Here is a 26,038-nt window from a genome sequence, read left to right as displayed (position 1 = left end):
AAAATAATGATAAATTGATCATAATATTAAATATTATAAAGAGAATCATCTTTTAAAAAAATTATCAAATTTATTTATTAATGTGTAAATAATTTTTTTTGTTTTTTTGTTCGTACAATTTTCTCACGATTTTTAGAGATTTAAAATTGGCATGAAAATAATTTGATAAACTTATATGCTATATATTATATATATATAGTAAACTTTTAAAATTTAATGTTTTACAGTAATAACATATATATCCAACAAGTTTGTCTTAATATCTATCTCATTTGGTGTAATTTAAAAATATTATTGCATATTTTCAATAGATAATAGTCACAAAATATTTTAAAGAGCGCAAAAAATACATATATAATAATTTTTTAAACTAATGTATAATATCATTAAATTGGTATCAAAAAAGGAAAAGGATATAATAAAAAATATATTGTATTTAAAATATTTCCAAGTATATATATTTTTTTGGACGATGCTTATACAAGCGATATAAGGATTTCTTTTCAAAAAATAATTTTCATGGTATTATGTTAGACAGCTAAATTAATAATTTTGTTAAAAAAAAACTTCCATACTATATTTTAATTTGTGATTTTACATTTTATAACCTTGGTATGCTATTATGCCAAAAGCGTATATATAATTTCACCAAATATAATCATAAAAATATTATATATAGAAAGAGATAAATAGTATGAGTGAGAAAAAACAATATATGTGCAATTATTTATATTATTATATTCAATCGTTTATGATTTGAATTTTAAAATATGAATTCCATCAATATATATACAATACTAATGAAATATTTTCCTATTATTTATTTTCGTCTAAGATTAACCAAATGAGATTTAACTATTAAGAGCCATTTCACACAATAATGTATATATATATATATATATGCGTATTATGGTAAAGACTTCAAATTAATGTAGAATATTAATTTTTCAGGTGGTAAACTATGTATATATGTATTATTGATACAACCACATAATATTATACTTAATTATTTTTTAAAAACCTTAAATTTCTCATAAAAAGTTAATTTTTTTACCATTTTTTATTAAGAATTTTATAATTATGTATACATTAGTTTTTTGTTCTTAAATGTGGATAATATATAAATTTCAAAAAAAAAAAAATAATGTATACCAATTAAAATTATTCCTTTACTCTATAACGCATAAATATGTGTTATAATAATACAAATCTTAACTTGTGTTTTGTATTTAAGAAATTAATAAAAATAATTTTATTTATCTTTTTTAATAAATTCCAAAAAATAATAATGTTTTAACATATATTATTATATAATTATTTATATATGGGAAATACAATAGGTACTTTATGTTTTACATGTTTAATAAAACCATTTGTTGTATAATTGGCACTTCATATAGTTAGTAACTTTTGGTATATCAATTATGGGCTATATTCAAATTAAATGCTGCTAATAAAATTTGTGTTCTTATGTGAATATTTGCCCTTTACAATAATAGGGTTATTTTTTATTATTTGAATTTTTTTCATAATATATATATTTATTTGTGCGTAAAAAGCTAAGGGAAACTGTTTGTGGATAAAATAAAGTGAATATAAACGGAATATTACTACGCATATTTATGCGTATATATATATATATATATATGAATTTAATTACGCATACTTACATTATGAAGGATATATTGGAAAAAAATAACAATAAAAAAAAATCTATAAATATTCAGAGAAAATAAACCGTTATAACAATTATATATGCATGTACAAAGTTTTTTTGTTAAAATTGTAAAATAAAGCAAAATAAAAATTCATATAAATTATATAAAAATCCTATTCAAATAAAATAACTACAGGACCAAGTTTATAAATAACAAAACAACATAATTTATAAATCCTAAAACAAATACAATGTATGTAATAATAAAGGATTATCAGAAAAATGACATAAGAAAAAAATATATAATAAAACTAGCAATACAAAAAAATAATACGAAACAAGAAAAAATTATTTTATAATAAAATAAAAAAATAGCGACGTAAAATAATAAGAGTAGTTATAGGAATGATAAAAGTTGCATAAAGCAGAAAAACAACGACGAAAAAACGACGAAAAAACGACGAAAAAAACGACGAAAAAACGACGAAAAAACGACGAAAAAAACGACAAAAAAAAACGACGAAAAAAAGTATATTAACATATAATTATATTACATACTTTTCTAGTACATAGGTAAAATACCATAATTCACATAAAATAGTGTATATGACTCCCATGCATTTACAATACATATTTAAGCGATAATATCAGAATATAGGTGTATATATATATATTTTATATGGTGAATTAATTACAGATTGTTTATGGCTTTTTCCGAACTATACCAATTTTATTTATCTGTTTAATATTGCACGATTTTGTAGTAATAAAATAAATGTACTATTTCGATTTACATTAAGAAATTTATCAAGTACCCATAGACATATATATATATCCACACACACAGAAAATATATTAGCACAAATATTTTGTGAATATATAGTGAAATATTTAATAGGTAAATTTATTTTCTTAAAAAAAGAAATATGACAAGGGGTGATGATGAGATACCACGGAATGATAGTCACAAAAGAAACTATGTAAGAGACGATAATGTGAATAAAAAACACCATGGAAGTGACAACCCAAATGGGATAAAAAATAATGTAGAAGAAAACGACAAAAATATGAAAAATGGTAATAATAAACATATATATGAAGGATGTGTTAAAATTAAAAATAAAAATAAACATATATTTTATAATAAGGCACAAGTTTTTAATAGAGATATGAGTATTGTTTTAATAAAATCATTGGAATTGTATTTAAAAAATAAAAATAAGGATAATGAAAAAACAATATTTAGAGGTTTTAATATTATCGAATTATTAAGTGCTAGTGGAATTAGAAGTATAAGATATGTAAAGGAACTTAAAGAAACTATTAATCACATAGTTACAAATGATATTGATAAATATGCATGTAAACAAATAAGAAGGAATTTTAAAAGAAATAATATAGATAATGATAAATATACAATTTTATGTAATGATGCTAATGTTGTTATGAATATATTAAATGTTGACAATGGTTATATGAAAAAAAGAAATAATAAAAAGTTAGACATAGGTTTTACATATATTAATAATACAAATAATTATAATGAATATTTTAAAGAAGCTCTAAAATTTTTAAAATTCATTACAACATATAATAATACGAAAACATTTGAAGGGGATAAAGATAATCATGGCAATAAAAATATATACGATAATGAAAAAGGACAAATAAATTCAAATGGCTATGATAGTGACTCAACAAATTTTTCCTTTGATGATGAAATTAATACAAAAATCGACATAATTAAAGAAAACAAAGATTTGAATAATATATGTAATGGAAATATGAATGATATATCGAAAAATGCTAATATAAAGACTATGGATGAAAAGGAAGAAGACAAAACAAATGCAGAAATGAAACTAATGGAAACTTCAATTGATGAAGAAATTAAAAAAAAACAATTTTCAGAAAGATATATATTTGATATTATAGATATAGATCCTTATGGTTCTTCAATATGTTATCTTGAAAGTTGCATAAAATATGGAAGAAGTAATTTTTTCATGTTAATAACAAATACAGATATGAGAATATTAAACGGAAAATTCCCTGATGTTTCATTTTATAAATATAATAGTATGATATTTAATAAAAATGTAAATTATAACAACGAATTTAGTATAAGAGTATTATTGTATAAATTAAAAAATATAGCATCTAAATATAAAAAACATATTATTCCGTTTTGCTCATTAAATATCGATTTTTACATTCGAATGCTTGTACAAGTTTTAGATGATCCACTTCAAACGAAAGATCTTTGTATTGATACAGGTATTGTTTATCAATGTACAAAATGCACAAGTTTTCATGTAAATCCAGTTGCTTCAAAAAAAACTATTAATTTTAAAGAAACAAATAATTCTTCTCTTTCCCAAAGAAGAAAAATTAATAAAAAAAAAAAAGAACTACTAAATTCTAAAGATACCAATTTAGAAAATAATTATATCGATAAAAACCAAACAGTTATTGATGAAAAAGAAACAAAATATACTCAGTTAGATGATGATGAAATAACAAATAAAGGAAAAGAAACAGAAATGAATTTCACTGATAAGGTAACAGGAGATATGGTACATGGAAATGACACCAATTCTCATATTGGTTATAAATACAAAAATTGTAAATTAAATGTATCAAATAAATGCGAAGAATGTGGAGGAGATATATTAATAGGAGGTCCTATATATATCGGAAAATTACACAATAATGATTTTATAAGCACATCTATATCATTATTAGAAAATTTGAATGAACATAATTTAAATACAATAAAAACTCGAGAAAGAATATTAATAAACTTAAGATGCTTAAAACAAGAGATAAATGTTCCATTATATTATAATTTACAATCCTTATTTAGAAATTTTAAAGTTTCCTCTTTTTCAAGAAAAATAATTGTTAATGCACTATTAAATTTGAATTACGAAGTTTCATATTTTCATAGAGATCCAGATAGTATAAAAACGAATGCCCCTAATCATATTTTCATGGATGTATTTAGGGCTATTATTTTTAAAATTAATTCAAAAAACAAAAAAAATTCAAATAATACCCATGACATGAAAAATGAGGAAGTAAATGATGTGGATCAAAAAGTTGAAACAAAACAAGATGGCAATAATAATAATTCTAATTTAGTAAACAAAATATACTCTATACATACTATAAAAGATGAAAAATTGAAAGAAAAGTTATTAACTTGTGAATTTTTTAAAAAAAAATCTTCCTTTGATAATATAAATATTTCAAATTTTATGAAAAACCAACCAGCTGTTAAATTATTTACCATAGAAAATCCAGAGCCTTTTTGGGGACCCTTGAAAAAGCACTCTGGAAAAAGTTGATGTGTCTCGATCGATCAATGGCTTCTTTCCTATGCCCTGTTTATATATATAATTCTTTTTATTCGTTTTTATATTTTGTTTATAAATAAAATGAAAGTATTTCTTATAATTCTTTCTTCTTATATTTTTTTTAATCAATATAAATATATTAATTTGGTTTCATTTATAATATTCTACATATAAACATGTTGTATATGTGTTGGGTTTCTAAAGTCACTTAATTATTTTATAATTGTTTGAAAATGCATACATATATCGTCCATAATATTAATATATATGTGCATATAAAATAAAACATCGAGCTAATATTATTATTTTTAAATTTAAATTTAAATGTTTTTGATTAAAATGCCTGACTTATATAAAGAGATGTAGAATAAGGTACAAAACGATATATTATTGTCTTATAGAAATTACATATTTTTTTTAAAGACATTATAATATGCGAACTAATAAGACTAATGAAAATAAAGGGAAAACTGTCCTGCTAAATTGTATATATATATATATATATAAGGGGTATTGTATATGGTGCATAAAATATAACGGATTACAAATTTTTTCAATATGTAAGACTTAATAAAAAAAATGTTTCAGCATATATAATTATGCAATCTGGAACAATGATAAATAAACTTAAAAAAAAAATAACTGAAACATTTCCATACATTATGAAGAGTATAATTGGCAAATTATATGTTATCGGTTACCTAAATAATTAATAAAAATAACAATGTCTCTTATGCACCATATTAAATGATTTAAAGAAAAAAGTAGTACACAATTCAGGGGTATAGTAATACTAGGTATTAAAGAAACATATTTCCAATACAGAGAAAAAGCATAGACATTTTAAAAGTAGCTCAAGCTCCTAAAAGATAAATTTTAACTAGCCCCCCCCAATGCCTAATATGTAATAATGGTCTTAAAATAATATATATATTCATACTAATGTGTAATTGTGTATGTTTAAAAATAGAAAGAGAGGAAAATAATATTATAAATATTATAAATATTTGAATTTTTAAAAATAAAATCATAAAATAAATAATAATTGTAATAACACTTTATAGAGATTTCAAACAAAATGGACATGTCGCATGCTGAAATAGCAAAACAGCTAAAACATAATTCAGCAGAAATAAGAGAGTATTTTGAGGATCTATATGCGTGGCAAGATGATATTAAAAAAAAAGAAATAGAAGATAATAAAAAGAAGAAAAATAAGTTAGAAAATAATAATATAAAAAAATACACTAATAATTATATCTTTGAAAATAAAATAGGCGACCACACAAAAGCTGATGTTGTTAATAAAACAAAAGAATTAAATAAGAATTACAAATATAATACAAAAGATTTTAATCAGGATGAAAATCCCTTAAATAGTCAAGATGACATATTTGTAAAAAAAAAAATAACCAAAGAGACAAATAAAGATGAAGTAGATGATGATTCAGAACATAGTACTAATAATGATTCTGTATATAAATTAAATAAAGAACAAAAAGATTTCGATGCAAATGAAATAGAGATAAATCAGAGAAAACTTTGCGAAAATTGTGACAATAACAATGAATCAAATGAATGCATAAATATGTATCAAAATGGAGAAGGGAAAAAATTCGAATTAAACTTAAAAAATGAAAATGGGGAAATCACAAAAGCTAGTAATAAAGCGATAGATATGTATCTTTGCAAAAATGAAGAAGGGAAAATAAATTACAAAAATGAGAAATATAGTAAATGCTTAGAAAATTATAATGATATAATAAATTATATAGATTTTGAATTAAAAAAAAACAATATTTTTATAGAAATAGAAAAATATTATGATAACGAATTACAAATAGATGTTATATCAAATAATTATTATTTGAATGATAAAAAGACAAAAGACTTATTTATACTCAGAACTAAAACACTTATAAATAGATCATTAGTTTATCAACGATTATCATGTTATTATGAAAGTATAAAAGATTGTACATGTATTATTCTATTTTTTAACAAATTTTTACATGAACAAATAAGAGATAAACAATATTATATTCACGATTTAATTTCAATAAATGTTACCTATATTATATTTAAAGCATATTATCTAAGAGGCATAGCTAAATATAAACTAAAAATTTATAAGCAAGCTCTCAAAGATTTTAAATGTTCTATTGATTATGTAAAACATGTTGATTCTTGCATGTTGGTAACTATTAACAAATATATTCAATTGATACAAAATAAAATAAAAGAAAATAATATTAAAAAATACGAACGAATACAATATGAATATATGTCTACACCTTTGGACCATTTTAAGTTAAAAAAAAAATTAGTTACTATTGAAGTTATATCAAAAGATATTACCAAAGAAGATATGAATAATCAGATTAAAGACACGACACAAAATTATAATTTTAGGGAATTGGAAAATACAAATGAAATAGATCATCAAATGAATAAAACAGAGATAAGTAATTTAAAAGGTATAGAAGAGGGTGAAGAGAAAAAAAAAAAGAACATTGATAGTGAAAGTGAAGAAATTGAAGAAACCCAACCATCACAAAATGCGATAAAGGTAATTGAAGAAGAGGATGGAAATGGAAAATCGCTGATCAATAAATATTTAAGTAATCCAATTGATCTAAAAATACCTCTTAATGACGAAATAATGGATTCAAATAAATGTCATAATGATTTTCTATCAAATAGTTCTAGTGAGAAGATATCCAAAAATTTAAAAATTAAAAATAAAATAAATTTTGAAATTTTATGGAACTCAGATGAAGTAAAAAATAGTTTTAAACATCAAATTAATATTTTAAAAATGGCATTTTTAGAAGAAAATATATTTAATTTTCATTTAGATAAGGATATATATGTAGACATATTGGATTATATGCTCAAAAATTTATGTGCAAATTTATTTGGAAAAAATGAAGGGGAAAAGAGAGAAACGCAAATAATAGATGAGATAAAAAATTATACACATAAAAATGAACAAGATAACAAAAGAATGTTCAAAGATAAATCCGAAAATGACAAAAATGAGGACATATTACTTGGAATATATCCAGAGCATTATGAAAATTTAATAAACATACTATATATGATGACAAACAATGGAAAGGAAAATTATATTTTTTTGTTTATTGATAAAAAAGAGAAAGAATTTTTGAAAAAACTTTATGATATTATTCTTGAATATTCAAATACTTTGATTAATAGTGATAGTTTCATAAAAGAAAAAATATTTTTATTGAAAAAGTTGCTTTAAATCATGTATCAAAAATAAGCATATATGGGTATTTTATACATATCCATGTATATCCTTGTATGAAACAATAATACATCTGGAGTTGTATATTTCATCCCATAAAATATTAAAAATATGAGCAATTATGTAAGAATTTAATTAAAACACCCATAAATATGTAAATAAATTTTAAATGAAATACAAATGCACGTATTATAAACATATAGATATACGTGTATTCCTCAGCATAAGGTATGGTGTATTTAATAAGATTAATTTAATTCAAAAAACAGTGGAATAGTAATAAGAATAAAAAATAAATAGTAAAAATATAATTAAAAAATAATAAGACCTTATAAATAATAATGGTAAGTATTATTATTAAAAAGGAAAAAAATATGTATAAGCAATATCTACATAGATTAATTAAAAATTTAAGTAATTTTTTTTCTTTTTAAATACGCCATAAAAAGGACAAAAAAAATAATCAACATACTAATAATAACAAATATCTTCACGCTTATAAATATATCGAATAAATACAAACATGCAATTGTCTATGCATATCTTATAAAGTGTTAAAACATAACGTATTGACGAAGAAATAAATAAAAAAATAGATATATGCATAATATACATAATACGTCCATGTATAACTACATGAATGTACATTTTTTTTTTTTTTTTTTACTATGTAAATAGGATGAATATGCATTTATGGATTGCATATCTGCTTTCAAATTACTCATGTTTTCAAAACTGTTTAAAATTGATATATGTTGATTGAACAAATTTGACATATTTTCGCTTGTTATACATTTAAAATTATTATCACAATAAGTAGTGTCATTATTTACACTATCAAATAATTCCCATGTGCATCTTAAATGCAAAAAAGAAATATCTCCAACTAATAAAAATAATTTATTGTTATATTTAAAAAGAGTATTAAAATGGTTATTTCTAAAAAATGCTACTAGTTGGTTAGCATTTAAATTTTCTTGTAATAACTTCAAGCCAACTAATGTTAATTGAGTTTTATAAACTTCTAAAAATTCAAGTATAATTAATGCTTCATGAAATTCACGTGGTGTTAAATTGATATTAGTATTATAATTATTTATAATTATATGTTCTTTATATTTATTATCATTATCTATAATATTTTCAGAATGCACTTTATTATTTGAATTTTTGATTTTATCCCCTTTTTCAAATACTTCATAATTTGCATTAATATTATTATTTACACTAGTGTCTAGAATATCCGATTTGAATGAAAATGAGTTTGTTTTAAAATTATCATTAGCAGATATAATATCATCTGGGAATTTAGGGGTATTTATTTTTTTTTCTTCATTGTTAACATATGCTATTTCTAAAGGTTGTTTTATATCTCCATTTTTACTTTCTTTATTTATATTTTCTACATTTTCATAATCATTTATTCCTTCCTTATCTTTTTTTTTAGTTTTTTTATGTAATGGAGATGAAAATAAAAGCGTTAAAGATTCTTTTTTTTTTTTTAGCACATCTCCAGCTTTATTTATCCATTCTGGATTATTTATTTCTATTGTATCACCTTTATTGTTTTTTTTGTCCTTTTTCAAAAAAATCGGGATAATAGGATTTTTTTTTCCACTAGAATTATCATTATTATTGTTAATGTTATTTTGATTTACATTACTTTTATTATTAATCATATTATAATTATTATTAACTATTCCTATTTCATTGCTATACGAATTTCGATTCGAATTATAAAATCGTCTACTGAAATCCGTTTTGCTTTTATCTTCCCAAGGATCATGCCCAACATTATAGTTACCTAAATTAAGAACCGGATTTTGAGGCATATTTGTTTTATAATTATCTTCAGAATTTTTATCCAAATCATCAGGAAATATAGGTATGCTGCTACTTTGTGATTTTATTATTTTTGCATTTGTATTACTAGAAGATTTGATACTAAAGCTTGAGTTAGAATTTTCAATAGGCATTGTATTTATATGTTCACATGTTTTAAATTCTAATTTTTTATTAGTATTTGAATTAACTTTTGAAATAACCATATCATTTATATGGATGTTATCTTTTTCTTCGATTTTTTTTGGAACACTACAATTTCCTCCATCATCACTTTCAAAATCTAAATTTAAGGCCTGAGATATAATTAGCAAATTTTCATTTGAAGATTCTTCTTTAGATACACTCTTTCTTTTTTTTTCATAATATTCATTATATTTAATAACTTTATTTATAATGACATTATATGAATAATCTTTTAAATAAGGATAAAATATTTTATCATCAGCTGATATTACCCAACCATGATATAGTGGAATATTTAACATATCGAATATGCATAATCCTTTAGTATATTCAAATGATTGTATATCTGTAAATTTACAATTTACATCTAATCCATATTTTAATTGTGGTAATATATCTATACATTCAATTATATTTTTTCTATAATTACATGAAGCACTATTATTTGTTACATTTTTTTTATTTGATTCCAATAATATACTTATTATCTTGTCTTCTAATATTTTTTGAGATATTTTTTTAATTTTTTTATCAATATGTAATTGATTTCGTAATAGTAATATATTAGCTATACATAAAAGAGGGCATGCTCCATTTTTATTTTGAAGTAAAATTGGAACTTTCCTATTTATAAAAGTAATCCATTTAACTGTATAAAAATATATATTATCCGTTTGATAATTGTGTAATTTATGTGTTTTATCATATTTATTTAATACATAAGACTTAAAAGTCTCATAATCGGCAAACCGAACTATAATATTTTCTTCTTCATCGCTGTTTCCATCATAATTATGTTTTAACCAGGATGACATTTTTTCTTTATCCCTTAATGTTCATCACTAATTTTTTTTCAGGTATATACGTCTCATAATATACTATTATTTTATATATACCTTTATGTTATTAATTTCTATATGCTACCACAATTCTATTCTCTATATTTATGCTTTTAATACTATTACCACGCTAATATTATTATAATTCTAAATAACAATACGCCAACTTGCTGATATGTATATATAGGTGTGTGATGGGTGGGTTTTATTTTGGGTTAGTGTAGGTTCAATCAGCTCTCTGCATATATAATCCAATCGCGATTGCGAGCATTTAATTAAATGCATATGAATTAAAACAAAAATAATAATAATAATAATAAACAACCAATGAATAATAATGAGGACGAACAATAAATGCAAAGTACAAATAGTTATATTCTTTAATATTAAAAGAAATAACAATATATAATACAAAAAAAAAAGGAAAAAATAATATATATACAAAAAAAAAGTGGTAGCATATTAAGAAAAAATTGTGAGAAAAATATATCTCTTAAATATAATTAATAACGGAAAAAATGCATTTTAATAAAATAAAAAAATGATACATGAATTTAAAAGGAAAGTATATGGATGTAAAATAATAAGATTATTAGATTATAAAATATTTATGTATGAAATTTAACTTTAAAACAAAATGAAAAATATATTTACGGAGTATGTGGAAGAGAAAGACCAGGCAGCTTTACGAATTAGAATTATATAATTCAAATATTATATCTTTAGAAATAATATATTTATAATTAAGTATATTATATGATGCATTATATTTAATAATTTATATATATATATATATATATATATATATATATAATATATATTATATGTATTGGCGTTTATTCATAAATAAAAAAATTATTATGCACGAAGAAAGCATCGTTTGATTTTAATTATTTTTTATATAATTTTTCTTTTCATAGTACTTGAAATATGGAAGCACAACAAAATGGTAAAAAATAATGCGTATAATTTTTTTTTATAATTATGCATATAATTAATATGTAGTTTCAAAAAAAAAATAGATTTTAAAACAGTGTTTTATTTAAAATATATAACGTATTATTTTTTCCCCTATCGCAATTTTTGAAATATTTTTCAAAATGTTAATTTTTTTTATTATAAAATATATTATTTTAAGGGTTTGCAAATCATTCCAATTACATTATAATGCACAAACAAGTTTGTATATAATATATTATTTACAAATTTATTATAGTTCGCATAATAAATAAACATTTTTGTATACAATGTGATTATCTGTAAAAGTAAAAGGTTAAAAATTATAAAAAATTATAAGGGCAATACTATAAATCATTATTATACAAATAAAAAAAAGGAAAAATAATAAAAACAAATATAGTTATTAAATATATATGTCTGTATAGTGGTATTACTATACATATATATTTAACTATATTTGTTTTTATTATACATTTCGCATGGATAACATTTTACACATGTTTACTAATTATTGTATCAATTTTCCATTATATACATTTCATAATGTCATAAATTAAAATTTATTTATTTTGGTAGATATTATAAATCTACAGTTGTTGTCATAGCTTTTTTTGTCTTTTGAAATATGCTTGTTACAGTCTCGAATATAAAAAAAAATATTTTAGCAAATGTTAGTCATTTTTCATATTGAGACACTTAAAATAAGCGAAACCTACATATAAATTTTGTGTATAAATATTAGGTAGTAATAATGACGATTTGAATTGTATAGTTTCTTATATAATTGGATGAAGTAATATTAATTATTCCTGTATATATAATGTTTAAAAATTAAATATTTGACATTAAAAGTTTTACTTAAGAAAAAATTAAATCGTATATTAAAGGTATATATACATATGTGTCACAAGAAAAATTTCGATTTTTTACAATAACTCAAAAATTGAAAATCATATAATTGTGATAATACACAAAATGTTTAAAAAAATTTCGGAAAACAAATAAAGAATATCCTCAATTGAGATAGAACACTAAAAACTCGTATTACATACATATGAGATACATATCCCATAAATTCGTACATATAAATGCAAATACACAATCACAGAAACACATATTCATATATATATCCACTCAATTTTACATGAGTATTTTATGAAACAATATTAATGTGCAATTATTTAATTATTATTTAATTATTATAAAATATTAAAAAATCTTCCGATATCGTTATGCTATGGGGCTAAATAAATGCCCACAGTTTTTTTCAACAACTTAATTTGGATCATATATATACACATTTCATAAATTAAGCTATTGAAACAATAACACATATATATAAAGGATGTATACACTATGTTAACTACTCTTTATGCCTAACTGTATAATCGCTTATGGAATCAAACTAGTTGAATAAAGTTTGAAAATTTAATTATTCCATTTGGGTATCCTTTAATTTGTATATAATATAAATTCAATATAATAACTATAATAAATAAATATACATATATTTCGCAATTTATTCGCAAAATAGTTATGGATTAATTATTCGGGAATATATAGTATTTGATCATATTTAATTTATTATTTTGTGTTTCTATATTAATTTTATGTAATGTGTTTATTTCTTCCTATCCCGCTGCTATGGGTATAAGATTTTTCTTTACAATTTTTATCACATAATAAATCATATATATTAATAGTTTTATTTATTTTACTTCTACTATTTGCATAAGTTTTCGTATATTTTGGTAATACGGCAAATTTCGTTATAACGTTAATTCCTTTGTCATCTACCATATCTGTTTCAAATAAAATTTCATGCTTTTCAGTTTGTTCATTATTAAGTATAGTTGTGTCCTCTATATTAATTTTAGAATTCATAGACATATTTCTAACTAAATTATTATCTGCATTATTAGATGTCGTAGAAAAGATAGACACACAATTGTTATTTTCAATTGGATCTAAATAATTTAGTTGAGCTATTGAGGAAAGCAAAGACATATCGTTATCTTTATCTTGTTTCATTGTATTTAAAGCTTTCATTTCATTATATTGTGCATTACAAAAGTTAATTAAATCGATAGTATCTGTATATCCAGATTCTTGGTGTTTAGCAGACCTCCAAAAATAATTTACTATAACTTTAATAAACAAATGAAATTTTGAAAATGGAATAACATTTATTATATTTGTAATAATAAGCTTAGAAAAAATATCACAATATTCTTTAAATGTGTAATTATTATTCCCTATTTGTTTTTCTAGATTATCACAAAATTCTTTATATTTATTTTTATTTTTAATTTTCTCAACTCTTTGTAATAAAAAATTTAAAAACATGTCATTACAATTTTCAGCATCAGAACTACTATTATCATAATAATAATCATATTTGAAATTTTTATTAAATTCGGTTTTATTATTTTTAGCATTTATATATGCATCTTTATTAAAGTTATTTTTATGTACTGATTTTTCATCTTCATGTACAAATTGTGTTGTATCTTTTGAATTTTTTTGTGATAAATTTTTATACTTTCGTCTTATTTTCTTATGCTGTAACTTGTCCTTTTGGTATTTTATACATATATCATATATACTTTCACATATATATAATATGTGGCTATAATAAAGAATATCATTAATTTTTTCGTATTTACTATATTCTAATTTTATATTATTATTTAAATACCCATATATTATATTATTCCCTATAAAATTGCTACTATTATTAATGGTATCATCACTAATAATGCTCATGGTACTGTTTTCTAGACTATTATTATTATATATAGTACTTTTATAATCAGAATTGTTAGAGTGATTTCTATCAGATTCTAAGCTCCACCATGTGTTATGCCCTATTTCGATATCAAATAGTCTGCTTTGAACATTATTTACAAACACTTTTCCTGTTTTGGGGGATTCATATATTGAATATGGCAAATATTCCTTATATAAATATTTTAGTTTTTCGTTGAACAAGATACTCCTTTGGTCTTTTTCATTATTGTTATATATAGCTGGTTTGTTCTCATTTATTTCAGATTTATTAATATTAATTAATATATTATTGTTTTTCTTTTCTGCATTGCCCGAATTATCGTTATTAAAATTGGATCCCCATTTAAAAGTGTTTAAAATTGTTTCATCGATTTTTATACTATCGTTTATTAAATCAAATTCATTATTTATAGAACACAGAGAATTGATTCTTTTTCTTTCATATATTTCATAAGATATATAATTAATATATTCCATATCAGAGCATGAACTTTTGTGGCTGTCTATACAAATATGTTCGATGTCATGTATATTTTTAGCTTCATCATATATGTCTTGGATTTTCTCATACATATATACATTTTTTTTTAATAACTTGTTATCACTATTATTATGTAATACATTATCGTTTGGGGAAAAATCCAACTTATTTTCTATTTCAAATTTCGTATTATCTTGAAATAATTCATCTTTCTCTTCATTAGAAATGTTATCAATCCTATCATTTTTTTTTTTGTCCAGATTTTCGGGGCTCATTGTTTGGTAGTTTTTTCTTGCACTCAGTTCCTCTCTTTTTTTTTATGGGGTTCTTAAAATTATAATAAAATTTTAACGTTTTAATGAGAATTTTTGATGAGGCTCAATATTATTTATCTTAAAATTAGGATATATATCAGCACATGACCGGAAGTGCATTATATACATATAAATTTACAATAAATATATCATCAACTTTGAAAAGGATATACACACGACAATGCATATATATATGCACTACTTAATAATTTATAGATCTACACCTTTGAAACACTAACAAAAAAATATAAATTTAATAAAAGCATAATGGTAAAACTATTAAAAACAAAAAGTGCATAGCACACCTTTAAAAAATTATAATTCTGTAACTATATCAGAATATTATTTTTACACATTATTTTATTATTGAATCATCAATAATATTTTTAAATATATTTAAAAGTATACTTATTTGTGTGTAGATAATTAATAACATGATAAATGTATATACTATATAGATAATGTATGTTTGGTGTAAAATTTATAAAAAAAATTAACATATATTCTTAACGTTTTTTCAACATATCCTAGAGCCTCTTATCGCAAATAAAAATTCTAAAAGAATCTCTATATTTATATAAAAAAATAAAATATGTAACTTTATAAAAATATAATAATAACATTTATGCATGTATATAATTTTATTATTTATCTATAACTCTTTGAATTTTAAGGCAATTTTTTGGTTTTTACATCGAACATATTGTATACATATATATATTTATTTAAAAAAACAACGCGCATTTATGTTAAGAAATAAATATAAAAAGTCGCAATAAAAAAAAATTTAAATTAATATATGCTGTATAATAAGCAAATGTCGTATAGAGAAAAAATATTACATTTATTGTTTTTCTCTACAATTAATTTTTAATATAATTTTAATTATATGGAAGAGATAATATTATATTAATAATATTATGTGCACTAAGATAAAATAATAGTGTAATGAAAAATCATAAAATTACACGTATCGATATTTTTTAAATGTGTTGTGTATATATAATGCAAATTATATTATTTATTGGAATTAACAATGTTACAAAAAATAAACAAATAATGCAGTTATTATTTTCCCCCTTTACTAGAAAAAATTATAACATTTTAAGAATGCCAAGAAATATATGATTTTTATCTCCTTTTAGTGCTTGAAATGCAATTTGACTTACACATGATATAAAGCTTAGCCCTTATTTTGCTTATATATAATAAATAAAGTGTAATCCATAATTTTAAACACTATTAAAAATATTAAGTAAAATATATATATATCAATTTGATATCAAAAAAATCAAAATGATATTAAGTATCTATTTTAATATAATAGTGAAAACAAACAAAAAAAGATCCTTAATAATTGTTACTATGCCTTATTATATAGTTTAAGCATAGAGATAATAATTTTGTTAACAAATGAAATATGTATATACATATAATTTTTTATATATAATTAATATTTAAAATGTGTCACTAAATTAGATAAATATGCATTTTAATAAAATTATATATATTCTTATATACAAAAAATGCAAACAAATGTCGATACAAATATAATGTCATGTTAATAAACAGTTCGCCATTTTAAATATATTATTATACGGAACGGGGGTACATACAATCATTCCATATTATATTAATATTACTTCCAAGATGTTATACATTCATCTGAGCTAATCGTTTTATAATTTGAAACACCATCAATGTCGTATCTACGCATAATAGTTGCTATTTCAGTATTTAGATCACCAGTAAGCATTTTCTCTTTATGCAAAAGAGAATAAAAATTATTATCTTTATAAAAATCATTTATAGGTGGTATAACATGATAATTTTTACAATTCATTAATTTGTTCATTACTTCGGAATATGATTCATTTTTTTCATAAACGAGTTCTGTAATGTAGCTGTCGTTTTTTTCAGGGTTTATTAAACGCCTTTTATCGATATTACTCATCCAAAATCCAGTTTCATTATTATATTTATATTTTTTATATTTATTACTGTATCTAAATATATTCTTTCCTAATTCCTTTTTATTTTTTAACATGCTAAAAACGTGCTTTTCAAACACCTTTCCCATTTGCAAATTTTGAACATTTGGAGAATGCCTTTTTCTGTCAAACTCATCATCGTATATAATTGATGAACCTATTTTACTTCTTAATTCCTGTGCAATTTGGGGTGTTACTTTAATTTTCTTGCTTTGGTGTTTTAACAATTCTGGATATTTTAAAATAAGATTAGTTGAATTATTGCAATCATCCATAAAATTTAGCAATTTATTATTTTTTATATATGAATCTATTGCATTATCACCTTTTGTATTAAATGGTAATTTTGTGAATATAATATTGGGGACTTCAATTTTCCCTTTTTTTATATCATCTAGTGAATAACATTTTGGTTTTTTATTGTAACATGATGAATCCTTTTTTGTATTGTTATTACCATTTTCGCTATAACATTGTTTATTTTCATCTTCTTTCAATCTAATATTACAATCGGAATAATTTTTTACTAGATTTGGTGTGTGTTTTATAGAATCCCTTTGAAGATCACACTCACTTCTACAGTTACGTATATTGCTTTTATTTTTGAATTCACAATTTTTATTATTCGTTTCTTGATTATTAATTTCTTCTTTACCATCTAGATTAGAAAAATTAATACAATTTTCGCTTTCATCATTTTGAACATTTTTTTGTATGTTATTATTATTCATATCGGATATATTTGTACATGTTTCATCATTTCCATTGGTTATTACTTTGGAATAACTTAACGGGTAATCGTCCATAGTATTACCATTATAACTATGCAATGAAGGATATTGGCTTTTAATCGAAAATGATTCATAATTAGGGGGGTTCCTATTGCTGTTGAAATCATTGGCCCTTTTTGAATCATCTTTATTACTATTGATATTTAGACAAGTACTTATGATATTGGGGCAACTTTTAATTAGTGAGCAATTGTATCCATAAAAACCTGATGATGATATATCTGTGTTATTTCTTATATTAATTGTTTCAACATTAGATTTCAATCTATTATTCCCACATTCTATTGAATTATATTGATGTTTTTTATCATGAATATTGTTTGAGATCACTGCGTTTTCAGGTTCAGTCATTTGTTCATCATGATGAGTTTGTGTGTATTTATTTTCATCGTTTAATGGTGAAGATAAACAGAAAGAATTCTTTACATTTGCAATATTATTTTCCATTGAAAGGATACATGAACCGTAGTTATTATTTTGTGGTAATCTTTGATTTTCATTTATAGAATTTATTATATTACTTGAATGGTGCATACTTGTTAAATATGTATTATTACTAGTTTGTCCTGTTTTATGGTGAAGCAAATGGTCTTTATTTATGTGAGAATAATCGCTTTTGTGATCATCCGCTGAATATAATTCATTTGCATACATTTTCAAAATATGTTGTATATTAGCATCATTTGTAATATTGCTATTTACAAAAGTATCATTGAATGTATTCGAATTAATCAATGATCTTACATTAGCATTTACACTATTATTCTCTTTTAATGATATTTGGCGATTTGACATTTTTTTTCATTCGTATAAAATATAATCTTATCGACTATGTGTATGTGTGTGAAAATAATTATATATAATTAATTTATACAAATATAGTAGAAAGGAACAAACATTGTAGAAAATCGTTATTTATATTTAAAAAAGAGAAAGAAACTTTGTGAAATAACATATTTAAAAAAATATAATATATTTATGTATAATAATTAAATAAGTATTAATAATAAAATAAAAAAAAAAATAAATTTTATTGTTATACATATTTTTTTGTATCTTGAGCGTGTAACTACCTGTCTGTTAATATAATATTGGTTACACACATAAATAAAAAAAAAAAAAAAAAAAAATAGCTAAAAAATATTATGTGGATGCCCTTATTTTAAGCTTTCAAAAGCAACATTTTCTACAATTATAAAATTTTATTGTCTATTCATAAAAAAATTATAATAATGTATTGATTTTTTATTAATAAACAAGCGTTAGAAACATCATAATTGTATGACAAATAATAATTTTGTAAAATATAATGTACCAAATTACATATAAGATAAATGACAAGCCACAATTATAGTATTTGATTTGAACATATTTATAAACATGCTAAAAAAAATAGATTATTGTAATTTTTTAATAATAATTTTAAAAATATATAATTTTATTATTTTAGAATATTTTATGGTATAGCCATATTTCATATATTCACTATAAAATGTGTATAATATAGCGTACTAAAAATATTTCTTCTTAATATTTATTTTAATGTTAATTTTTTTTAATTTAACGTTTTAAGAACGACCAGTTATTAAAGGAAAGAAAAACAAAGCATCAAATACTACTGATCTAGCAATATTACATGAAATAAAATTTTTCAATTTTTCTTGTAGTTATATTGTAGGTGTAAAGAAGTTTTGAATAGAAATCTATAAAAATATAAGGCATGTTTTTTACAAACAAATAAGATTAAAAAAATAATTGCTTTTTACTTTATAATGCAAATAACCTGCTACCTTCAATTCGGAATTATATGCATATGTGAAACTTATAGTGTTTACCCCTAAGGGTAACATATAAATGTATTATTTTCATATTATATTATACTTAATTCTAATTATGCATTTCCTTTTTTATATTACATACAAAAGCATAAAATATAAATAAAAACAAAAAACATGGTTGAATTACTCCAAATAATTTCAATCTGATAAAAAAATGTATATGAAAATTAGCTATTTCATGTGTTAAAAATTGCATATATAAACACCTTGGAGTGCATATGTTGTCATCAATACTTTGACAACTATCATTCAGTCTAATATTAAAAACATGATTTTTAAAGAAAAAACATGTTATAATAGAAAAAATAAGATTTATAAATTTTCAAAAAAATCGCTATTATAAAGAATTTGCTTCAATGTTAAAAGAAAAGAAAGAAAATGGCAAGCCATTAAACATGAGGAACTATTTATATAATAAAATATTATGAAAAATTATAAATTTTAATAAAAGAAACATCCCACAAACTTGTAATTGTGATACTTTACTTTTTTGTTTTTTATATGTAGTTAATCTTTATATATACATAGCATAAAGGTTATAGTATATATATATATAATAAATTTTGAACAAAATTAAAAATAAGATAAATAGTTGTTCTTTATCTATATATATATACATTTTGTTAATTAAATGAGAAATGTCATATAAAATTGCAATAGAAACATTTAATAATATATTTAAAAAAAATTAATTTTGACATTATTATGGTAAAATTCAATTAAAGTATTTAATAAAAATTTTTTGTGTATAAACATATTTTACAAATTTTATATTCTAATAAAATCTATTAGCCATTGCTGTATATATTTTTATAATTATAATATATTTATTACATATACATAAATTATTTATACTAAAAAAAAAATATATTTATTAATTTAAAAAAAAAATATTTATACTCCTAAAAAAAATATAAATATTAAAAAAACCTATATTTGTTTATCATTTTATTTTTATTTTTTTGAGAAAATGATTAAGGTAATATTTTAATATTAATTATATCTTTTACATAGTAAAGTTTTTTTTATTATAATTTTTAGTATAAATATTCTTATAAATGCTATTTCATATTTAGATATCTTATTTATTATAAGTTTTTTTACTTTGTTGTGTGTGTGGAGCTGCAATATATATATATACTTATATATATAGTATATATATATAGTATATATATAATATGTGTATGTATACATGTATATAGCATAAATACATTGTTGTAATTTGCATAAATAATGTCACAGTTTCGCGATACTTTTACTAAAGAGAGTAAAAAAGAGCCATTATTAAGTTATGATGACTCTGCATTCATTTTTTTTGCTGGAACTGTTTTAATTTGCATATTAATACCATGTACATATATTTATTTAAAATCTATAATTATAAAAATTTTTAACAATGATTATTATAATTTAAAGAAATCTAAGCACAATAGTGTTTATCGGTCGTGTACATGTGCACTATGCAAAGATAAATTAGAAAAAAGAAGTAAAAGCACGTCAATATGGGAAAAGTTTGGATATACAAAGATAATTCAATTCTTTCTTTTGGCATTATTTTGGGGGATATTGTTTATTTTAGTGGAGAAAATGATGAACACAAAACCAATGCAAACATTTGATCCTTTTGAAATATTAGAAGTTGCTGTTGGATCAACAATGAGAGAAATTAAAAAGGCTTATAGACTGAAATCATTAAAATTTCATCCAGATAAAAATCCGAATGATACATCAGCGGCTGCAAAATTTATTTTAATAACAAAAGCTTATCAAACATTAACAGATGAAGTATCTAAGGAAAATTATGAAAAGTATGGAAACCCCGATGGGCCAGGAATGATGAAAGTTGGTATTGGTTTACCAAAATTGCTTATCGATGAGAAATATCAATTATTAATATTATCAATATTTTTTTTAATATTTCTTGTGTTTATACCTGCAATATTTATTATATATTATCAAAAACAAAAACGATATGGTCCAAATGGTGTTAAAATAGAAACATTACAATTCTTAACTTATACAATAAATGAAAATACACGAGCAACAGCATATCCTGAAATATTAGCTGCGACAGGAGAAAGTAGAGATATGGAATTAAGAGAAAGTGATAATAAACATATAAAAGAACTTATGGAAGAGCTCACTGAACATAAAAAAAGAATGTTTAAAGTTCCTATAGTAACAAAAAATTATTCCTTAATATTAGCTCATATGCAAAGAAGACATGATTTATTATCAGAAGATTTGAAAAATGATTTAAATGAAATTCTTCGATTTTCTTTATTAATAACACATAGTATGATAGAAATTAGTATATTACGAGATTGGTTTTTAACAGCTCAAGCAGCTTTAACATTTAGAAGATGCTTAATACAAGCATGTGATATTCGTAGTTCGAGTTTATTACAAATTCCTCACATTGATGAAGATATTATTAGGAATATGCATAAAGGCAAATTTGCTGTAAAGGATATCCTCGAATTTGTCCATCAAGATCATGAAAATAGAAAGGGCTTAGCTGATATGAATGAAAATCAAATTTTAGATATTAAATCATTTTGTACTGTTGTCCCAGATATAAAAATGAATGCTCGAATTTTAGTAGAAGATGAAACACATATTGTTAAAGGAGATGTGGCTTCAATTTATGTACAGATTGATAGAACAAATTTAAAAGAAAAAGAAGCTTCTGGATATATACATGCTCCTTATTTCCCTCAACCCAAATTTGAAGAATGGTGGATTATTGCAACATATAAAGGAGATGATCGTATATTAAAATATGCACACATTAAAAATTGTGAAAAAAATATAGAAGAGAAATTAAAATTTATGGTAGATAAAGTAGGAAACTTAACTGTATCTATATATTTACTTAGTGATTGTTATTTTGGATGTGATAAAAAATTGGATTTATCATTTAAATCTTACTCACCAACTGAAATAAAGAGAGAAATTTTTGTTCATCCAGAAGATTTAGAATTGGATAATGAGCCAACTTTATTTCAACAAATGCTTGGAGATGTAGGAAGAGGAGAAGATGACACGGATGATGACGAAGAAGATGAGGAAGTTTATACTGGGAACAACCCTAACGATGCTAATGCAAAAGCAAATGCTTCAAATAATCAAAAAACAAATAAAAATAATAACAAGCAATCTCAAGATAAGTCATCAAACAGTCACGAAAAGTATGTACCCGAAAATGAGCAAGACGACGATTCTGATGATGATTGAAATTTATGCAGATAAATTTTAATTTGTTTAAAAACAAATATTATATATATGTATATATAATATCATAAAATCGTCTTGTCATTTGGAAAATGTAAAATAATTTAACATGCCATAATATGATATGTTCATAATTTATCTTGTCACCTTATTGTAATATAATAATGCTATAACATTTTAATAAAATCGAAAACGAGATAACAAAGAGAGATCGCGAACGGGGCACAATGTAAGTAACATTCGTGAATGAATGTGTTACACTATCAATTATTGTGATAGTACTTAATTTGTATAATTAATAAATTTTTTTACCAAATAAAATTATATTAAATTTATTTACGACCCTTTAAAAAAAGGAAGTTCATATTTACATTTGCACATTATATATATGTACATATAAAGAAGCATTATTTTTGAAAAATAGTAAAAGGCATATTTAATATATGCATACATTTATTTTATGTTTTTGCCTTATTTTATCATTATTTTTTTTTATAACAAAACTATAATAAAAAAAATTTAATTTGTCTAATTAATAGTTAAGTTTTTAAAAATTTAGAAAAATTCTATGAAATACTATATATTAATTTTTTTATTCGATTCAGTATATATGTTTATTCTATAAGAACATTTTATAAAAATAATCATAATATAATTAAAGAGGAAACAAAAAACGTTTTAAAAATATTATTAAATTGTAAAAAAATATTATTTGTACACATATAAATAATCAATGAACATTGGAAATTTTTTTCGTAATTCTTTATCTTTTTATGCACATAATTTCTTCCCCCTAAAATAACATTACTTATAGGAAAATTAACACGAAAAAAAATAATTTATATTTTTCTCTTAAAATGGAAAAAAAGAAAAATTAAAATAAATATAGACAAAAAATAGAAATAAAAAAAATTAAACATAATTAAATTCAACTGAAATATGATTGTTTATAAACAAGTTTTGAAACACATATATATTTGTTTTTTTTTTTAATTTATTTTAAAGACACGTTTGATTTGAATGAGAATTGTTCTTACATTTATCCAAATATGTATAATAAAAATAAAATTAATATATGCTTACTATTTTTTATCATTATTATTTGCACTATCTCTTTTTTAAAAAATTATTTTAATAATAAAATTTAAATGAATCACATAAACTTGATTAAAAAATATATTTTTTTAAATATATTAATGCTATGTGAAAAAGACTTTAATTTTGTTTTCATGGTAAAAACTAAGTTTATTTTTTTTAAAATTCTATAATAACACAATCAATTTTTGTATAATAAAAATATAAGTACATTTAGTTCTTTTTTATCTTTATTGATTTGTATATTATACACATATTTGTTTATTTTAATAGGTGTAAAAAAATTTATTTTTTTTTTATTATTATTATTATTTTTGTCCACACTTTTCTATGATTACTTTTTTATCAATTTTGTTTTTATATTATATAAATCTGCAAAAAATATATATTTGTCTTAAATTATTTAACTACAATATATATCATCGATTTTATTGTTACAGATTATTAAATTTGTTTGATTGTAATAAAGCATTTAAAATTTTATATATACACACATACATAATTAGTTCAACTTATTTAATTTGTATATTTTTATAGTACTTTAATTCATTTATTTTTGCTTTCTCCATTATAAAATTTGTTATAATCCATACTTTACCATTTTAAATTAAAAAAAACACACAAATTAAATATATAATAATAGTATATATATATAATATTTTTTTGATGTTGCTGACTTAATCTATTACCTATATTTTGTGTTTGTGGAAATTTTATTATTTTTTTAATAAATTATTGATGATTTTATAAACATTTATTTTTAATTAATAATAAATTATAAGCAATTGTTTTATAATTTTACAGATTTTTACTAAGGAATGTGGTAAACATTTTCAATATAAAAACCTGAATATATATAAGAAATAAATTATATTTTAATTCATATATATACTCCAAAATAAAATGTATGCATTTACACACACACATACGCCCATGTATGTCGAATAAAACATTTATTTTAAATGTTACATAAATATACACAATTGTATTTATGTAACATATGTCTTACACATGTTTTGGCATTGGTTTCTTTAAATTTTTGTCTGTATATGCAAACGTATATAAATTAATTATACATACAAACCATAAAGACACAATAATATTTTAAATAAATTAAAAAAAATAAAGAATTAACATCTTATTAGAAGTATCCAAAACTGAAGAATAAACTTGGAGAAAAACATTTTTGATATATTAAACACTTTTAACTTGTATAATGAACGACATAGAATATTTACCTCTTCATTAAAATATATAAATAATTAAATTAAAAAACGACGTAACTAATTAATTGAAATTAAAAATAAAAACATAAATTAAATTTGAACAATAGAAGATTGAATCAGTGTTGCCAATACAATATATATGACTATTTCTCAACTGGATAAAA

At 21.4% G+C, this 26,038-nt stretch overlaps 6 protein-coding genes across 6 annotated transcripts; 3 read left to right on the top strand and 3 right to left on the bottom strand.

The window, feature by feature from the left end:
• Positions 1 to 2,583: 2,583 nt before the first annotated feature.
• PY17X_1419500 (tRNA (guanine(26)-N(2))-dimethyltransferase, putative) lies at positions 2,584 to 5,007 on the top strand (the record flags this gene model as incomplete). The annotated part of the gene is made up of 1 exon (XM_719718.2): positions 2,584 to 5,007. One exon carries the CDS (start codon positions 2,584 to 2,586, stop codon positions 5,005 to 5,007), a length of 2,424 nt encoding a protein of 807 aa, XP_724811.2.
• Positions 5,008 to 6,094: 1,087 nt separating this feature from the next.
• PY17X_1419400 (uncharacterized protein) lies at positions 6,095 to 8,284 on the top strand (the record flags this gene model as incomplete). Its single annotated transcript, XM_719719.1, has 1 exon — positions 6,095 to 8,284. The coding sequence occupies one exon, from the start codon at positions 6,095 to 6,097 to the stop codon at positions 8,282 to 8,284; it is 2,190 nt and encodes a 729-aa protein (XP_724812.1).
• A 635-nt stretch (positions 8,285 to 8,919) lies between these two features.
• PY17X_1419300 (ubiquitin carboxyl-terminal hydrolase MINDY, putative) lies at positions 8,920 to 11,130 on the bottom strand (the record flags this gene model as incomplete). The annotated part of the gene is made up of 1 exon (XM_726177.1): positions 8,920 to 11,130. The coding sequence occupies one exon, from the start codon at positions 11,128 to 11,130 to the stop codon at positions 8,920 to 8,922; it is 2,211 nt and encodes a 736-aa protein (XP_731270.1).
• Positions 11,131 to 13,722: 2,592 nt separating this feature from the next.
• On the bottom strand, positions 13,723 to 15,660 carry PY17X_1419200 (conserved Plasmodium protein, unknown function; the record flags this gene model as incomplete). The annotated part of the gene is made up of 1 exon (XM_022957489.1): positions 13,723 to 15,660. One exon carries the CDS (start codon positions 15,658 to 15,660, stop codon positions 13,723 to 13,725), a length of 1,938 nt encoding a protein of 645 aa, XP_022812872.1.
• A 1,678-nt stretch (positions 15,661 to 17,338) lies between these two features.
• PY17X_1419100 (conserved Plasmodium protein, unknown function) lies at positions 17,339 to 19,276 on the bottom strand (the record flags this gene model as incomplete). The annotated part of the gene is made up of 1 exon (XM_726175.2): positions 17,339 to 19,276. The coding sequence occupies one exon, from the start codon at positions 19,274 to 19,276 to the stop codon at positions 17,339 to 17,341; it is 1,938 nt and encodes a 645-aa protein (XP_731268.2).
• Positions 19,277 to 21,552: 2,276 nt separating this feature from the next.
• On the top strand, positions 21,553 to 23,556 carry PY17X_1419000 (uncharacterized protein; the record flags this gene model as incomplete). Its single annotated transcript, XM_726174.1, has 1 exon — positions 21,553 to 23,556. The coding sequence occupies one exon, from the start codon at positions 21,553 to 21,555 to the stop codon at positions 23,554 to 23,556; it is 2,004 nt and encodes a 667-aa protein (XP_731267.1).
• Between the last annotated feature and the right edge of the window lie 2,482 nt (positions 23,557 to 26,038).

Source organism: Plasmodium yoelii (assembly GCF_900002385.2).
Source record: "Plasmodium yoelii strain 17X genome assembly, chromosome: 14".
In the NCBI taxonomy this organism is placed as follows: domain Eukaryota; phylum Apicomplexa; class Aconoidasida; order Haemosporida; family Plasmodiidae; genus Plasmodium; species Plasmodium yoelii.
This window is presented reverse-complemented; position numbering and strand designations above follow the sequence as displayed.